This window comes from Falco biarmicus, chromosome 3 (assembly GCF_023638135.1).
Source record: "Falco biarmicus isolate bFalBia1 chromosome 3, bFalBia1.pri, whole genome shotgun sequence".
NCBI classification, from domain to species: Eukaryota; Metazoa; Chordata; class Aves; order Falconiformes; family Falconidae; genus Falco; species Falco biarmicus.
This window is the reverse complement of record NC_079290.1, coordinates 111,563,800-111,569,334: the sequence shown is the minus strand read 5'-3', so window position 1 is coordinate 111,569,334 and position 5,535 is coordinate 111,563,800. Positions and strand designations below refer to the sequence as shown.

Sequence of the window (5,535 nt, the reverse complement as noted above, 5' to 3'; positions counted from 1 at the left end):
ACTGCTTATGTAAGCCTCTCCCACAACTAATTGTTACTGCCTGTTTAATTGTATGGTTTGATTGCCACACACTTTCATCTTCCTATTGGCATTTTTAAAAGCTGAATGATGGGATATGAAGAGAATTGCTAATCCTTTGCCTTTACCTTCAGAAATCCTTCAAAAGCCAGAGGGGGAAAGAAGCCACAGCTGGTTCTTCTGTTTGGCTCCTAACACTACAGTGAGATGGAACTCCTCCTAGTGACTTTTCTGGCTGTTTTGACTGTCTTTGTGGCAATGGCATTCTATTATGAACACCCCACGGCAGACATCCCTCATGGAATTAGTCAGCGCCGAAAGCTTTACCTTTTTCATTACATCCTGAACTTCGGGTTTGGTCTGGTAAGTAAAACTTCATTAAAGCTGGAGTTTTTAATTTCTGATAGAGGGGTAATGGATTGCTGAGGTTTTTTTAGAATCAGTGTTTAAATATATTGGAAATATGCCACTGGATTTATTTGGTGATGTGAGAACCACTGCAGATACCTTCAGCTCAGCTGGATGTAACAGACTCTGCTGCTTGCTACAGAGCACCAAAGGTAACAATATGGAAAAATAAAATTCTGCAGACTGTGTAATTCCCAGTGTTTTCTGATGGCCTGTGTTTTAGCTTTTTAATCCTGTTGCCTCGATGCACTGCTGGAAGGCTTCAGAAGCTTACTGCACTGTATATGTGGAACTTCTGCGCTGTGTAACACAGTGCTTACTTACAGAAGGAGCAACTAAATAATGTTTATGACTTCAGCTCCTTTCTACAGCTGTGTACTCTGAGCCTTCTGAAAGACAACTGCCACACTCATCATCTTTTGCCTTTCAATATGTCTATATGATTTTCTTTTTTGAGATAGTACACATAGTATTAAAGCTGTCTTTCTCTGTCATTGTTTTTGGCACATTTTTGATCCTCGTTTTTCATACTTGCTTCGCTTCAAAACTAAAATGTGACTTCTACTTGTCTTTCTGTTTCAACACCTATTCTTTGCTGAATTAACTGTTGCCTCTGTCATTTTAAAAACACTTCTGTGATACCTAAAATCAAGCTTCTTTTCTTTTAGTTCTTTGAATTGTAAAAAAAATAATCAGTTTCTTTGACTTGAGTATCACATTTCACTTCAATTTCATGTTCCAATGTTTTTTCTTCCTCCCTTTCCCTGCTACATTGCTTATGAAGTTTTGTTTGAAGTCAGCCAGTAAGCTCCTACGAACTGACTCATCACGTCTCTGGAGAAGTGCCCCACCCAGGCCTGAACACTGCTGCCACAGCAAAGCAATGCAGTGAAACAGAAGAGCAACACAAGTCAAATTAAATTTCCTACATCTACTCTACAATGTGTGGACTTCAACATTTTCAAAACACTGTATGAATACTCCTTATTTATCAGACAAATTTTATCTTTGTGTAATTCATATGGAAAAAGCTGAACTTCAGAATTTGGAAATAAAATGGTGATTAATGTGGTTTTTAACTTCTGATCTTATAATTTTGTACCTTTTCTGCTGACCTCTTCTGAGAGGCCAAGCGAAAGCACTGTACCACATCATCTAAAGAAGCAGAAAGATAAGAATATTAACGTATGGTTATACAAAAGTTTAAATGCAAGTGAAGTCAGAGTCACGTAGCAACTTGTGGTATTGCTGTTGGGCAAATTAGTTATGCCAAAGTAGCCAAATCCTTTCAAAGATTGTCACAATGTCAAAACTGCAGGGGAAATTAAAGTCTACTAGCATATCTAGTCTTCAGCTGGGACAAAAGATGCACGTGATGTAACTGGAGAGAAAGCAGTTTGAAGTAGTTGTGTCCGATCTAATAGATTTTGTGAGAGGATGTCTGCATTCACCTATGAGGATACACTTAAATAAACCCCTCCTCACCTTAAAGTTAATACAACTTCTTCACTAAAAAATTCATTAACTCATCCTTTATTTTTTCACCCAATATTCAGTCTATAAGAAGAAAAACTGACATATTGGTAAAGCTAAACAATCGACAGGCGACTTACAACTGATCCTGTCTTGGTAATAGAGGGACTGGTTAAATTATGCTACCTACCGCGTCAATAATTGTGTAAGCTTCTTGTACCCAGTTTATTCCAGCAATGATTTAGGTAGAAGAGCTGGCATGAAGTGCAGTCAGGTTCTGGGGTGCACACGGTAGGCCTGTGTACCTGTGTACAGAGGCCAGAGGACCCTAACACCACAGATAGCACAGCTCTGTCACATCCCTCCCACAGACATTGCTCTGTGCATGTTGCTGCAAACCCTAGTCCTGTGCTTGAGCATGTCTCTGGGCCCCCACTCCTAAGCCAAGACAGACATCTGCACTAATCTGTGGTTTCTTTCCCTTTATTAATAGGGCAAGTTTTTGGACAAAGTAGGTATCACCTCAGAGGTCCATTTCCTCAGGGCTGCAATGGATGGAGTACCACCATTAAAAGACAAACATCTTTTTATCAAGGACTTACGGTTTGAAAAGGTTAAAGTAAGAATTTACCAGCCAAAAATGTCAACCACTGGCCAAAGAAGAGGAATCCTTTATTTTCATGGAGGAGTTGGACGGTTTGGAAGCATACGTAAGTAATATAAATAGTATGACCTATAACTAAAAATACTATGCAGTTTCTGATCTGATTCAGTATTTCTTACATGACAAGAAGAGTTAGTAGGTTAAGCATTATAAATAACAAAATTAATTTCAGGACAGCAGAGTAATTTTATTTATATGCAGTGGGAATCATGTTAAATTCTCTTTACATAGGTTGTGTATCCAGAACTTTTAATATCTGATCATTTATAATGCCTGTTTTCTTCCTTCTTCATGCTTATGAGAAAAGTTGAAAATCTCATTAGAATTTTATTTCTTAAAGAACCCAGTCTGTGTTCACATGTATGTACAAGCTTATGTGTATGTGTGTATACTGCTGTGTCTTCACAGTGGCAAAACAAGGAAAAAAAACATTTTGGTATTTGAATTGGAAAGGCCTAAGAGATTAGACAGCAGCACATGCACAGGAAAAATCCTTGTGCTAGGTTTAGCAGGGGGAGTTCATGTTGCCGGTTTTTTTAAAATAACTTCTCACCTGCAATACTGCTTTAGAAGTGGCAGCAGTGGTGCCTTCTATTAACTGACTTTTCAAAGAGAAGAATGAAACAATACAATACATTCATGTAAATTCCAGGGGGTTTACTTGCAAGAAGATTCCCCCAGAAGTAATGAAATGGTGAGCAATGTCCAGATTAGACCATGCTACAATAATAGAATTACAGTGTAGTATTAATCACAGAATAGAGAGAAGAATTTCAGAATGGTTTCATTCAAATTGGTTTTAACGCAAGTTACAGTTCCATTGAAATATTTTGTTTTACAGGGGCCTATGAAAGAACATGCCGCTATTTCGCTAGAAAAAGCAATTCAGTGGTTGTGTCTGTTGGGTAAGTGGAGTCAATCCAGACACACAATACGATAGCCATTTGTGCCTCCTTCTAGGTTTGTAAGTCTTTACTACATAGTCACAATCCTTGTAAAGTGCATACAGTACTTACATTTAATAATCACATGTGTTTCACAGCACTAATTACTCTTAGGAAGAATTAGTCACCTAATCTCCAATTGCTTATTTCCAAATAAAATTCATTATAATAATTTTCTAATTTGTAGCCACCACTAAGAGGTAAGGATGGTTTTGTCTCCTAAAGCTGTATCCAAACCACCTATAAGGTGAAAGCCAACACTGTGCCTGAAGTATAACTGTTCCTGTAAAAGCACAGTTGCCCAGACTACTAAACACTCACTTCAGTGAGTAGTTCTGAAAAACTGGTGGAGGGATATCCACATTTAACTTGCAATCAACCTGCGATTGATTTCAAACATCAAAAATATTTTTCTGATGAGCTTTTAAAGGAAGCAATTTCTAAAAGTTCAGGAAAAAAGTTGGTGTCTTAGAAACTGATTAAAATTGCACTAACTAGTGTTTACATCCTAAAATACTTGAACAATTAACTCCTATTGATTCTGTTTATAAAGAACTCAGCTGATAAAAAAACACTGAAAACCTTTCCTATTTTCATTATCAATTTCCTGTGCTCATATTCTCTAACAATTTGTTGGGAAACGTTCACTGCAATTTCTAATTAGAATTGCTGATAACTGATACAGTTCATATCAAGGCCACACATACTGGTCTTGCCACCTAATTCTACAATGACCCAGCCTGTGCCTTCAGTCACCTAAGAGATAGGGAAAGGAGTATTCTGCAAAGATGTTTGAGGGAGTCAGTACACTATTAACAACAATAGCAAATAATACATAAGAAAGCAATAACTGATAAATTCTATTGCTGTCATTATCTCAGAATATTTTCCTGTCTTCAGAAAGAAATACATGAATGAAAAGATGACAAGAGGACCATTCACTAGATATGACTATGTTAAAACACTTTAACTCATATTTAGGTATCGCTTAGCTCCCGAGTATCCATATCCAACCCAGTCTGAGGATTGTGTCACTGCCACCGTACACTTTATGAGGACTGCACAGGAATATGGAGTAGACCCTTCCCGCATTATCATCTGTGGAGACAGTAGTGGAGGTACACTCACTGCTGCTGTTGCACAAGCACTGGTGAACAGAAGAGATCTCCCAAAGCTGAGAGCACAAATCCTAATATATCCTTTTCTCCAGTGTGTAGACTTCAATTTGCCTTCTTATCAGCAGAATAAGGGAGTCCCCATTTTGTTAAAGGAACGAACCCTTGCTCTTGGTTTGAAGTATCTTAATAAAGACTTGTCTGTCATGGAAGCAGTGTTCAAAGGTTGTCATATTCCAGAAGATTTGCAACTTAAGTATCAGAAATGGATAAACGTTGACTGCATCCCTCATGAGTTTAAAACAAGAGGCTACAAACCAAGTACAAAGCATCCTTTCTCAGAAGAAGTCTATGCAGTGGTCAAGCCTATGTTTGACACTGTTTTTTCACCACTGCTAGCTGAAGACAGTGTTATTGCTCGACTTCCTGAGACTTTCATTTTGACCTGTGAATTTGATGTGCTTAGAGATGATGGACTGCTGTACAAGAAACGATTAGAGGATCATGGTGTAAAAGTGACCTGGTGCCATCTGCAAGAGGGATTCCATGGAACATTATTCTTAGCTCTTTATGGTAAGGTGATAGGATTCCGGTCTGGAAATAAAGGCCTGGAAAAGATAGTACATTTTCTAAGATTGATGTAAAATTCCATTTCTTGCTTTCCTTTCCTGATTCCTGTCTCTTATTGCCTGCAAAGATTTTTAAAAAATACCCTCTATTTTCCTATTAAATCATCTTCTTAAATTTCTGCAGTGCATCTGTATTCTTTTTACCCAATAAATCAACTTGGTGATTGCTTTTGCTTCGTCTTCTCTTACGAGAGGCAAAATCAGGTAAACTTACCTTTCTTCTACCACCTCTTCAAAGTTTTCTCCTGTGCCCATAAAAGATCTGGTCTCCATGGCAAGTGTTC

General features: G+C 37.9%; 1 protein-coding gene across 1 annotated transcript; it reads left to right on the top strand.

Moving 5' to 3' along the window:
* Window positions 1-225: 225 nt before the first annotated feature.
* On the top strand, window positions 226-5,266 carry LOC130146751 (arylacetamide deacetylase-like 4). The gene is made up of 4 exons (XM_056333240.1): window positions 226-381; window positions 2,393-2,609; window positions 3,405-3,468; window positions 4,489-5,266. The coding sequence occupies exons 1-4, from the start codon at window positions 226-228 to the stop codon at window positions 5,264-5,266; spliced, it is 1,215 nt and encodes a 404-aa protein (XP_056189215.1).
* Window positions 5,267-5,535: the final 269 nt, after the last annotated feature.

What these genes read in the sequence shown, in the direction of transcription:
- LOC130146751 (XM_056333240.1), top strand. Translation starts at nt 226, where the DNA reads ATGGAACTCCTCCTAGTGACTTTTCTGGCTGTTTTGACTGTCTTTGTG. An exon ending in TGAACTTCGGGTTTGGTCTG is followed by an intron (nt 382 to 2,392) that starts GTAAGTAAAACT and finishes CTTTATTAATAG; the next exon opens with GGCAAGTTTTTGGACAAAGT. An exon ending in TGGACGGTTTGGAAGCATAC is followed by an intron (nt 2,610 to 3,404) that starts GTAAGTAATATA and finishes TTTGTTTTACAG; the next exon opens with GGGCCTATGAAAGAACATGC.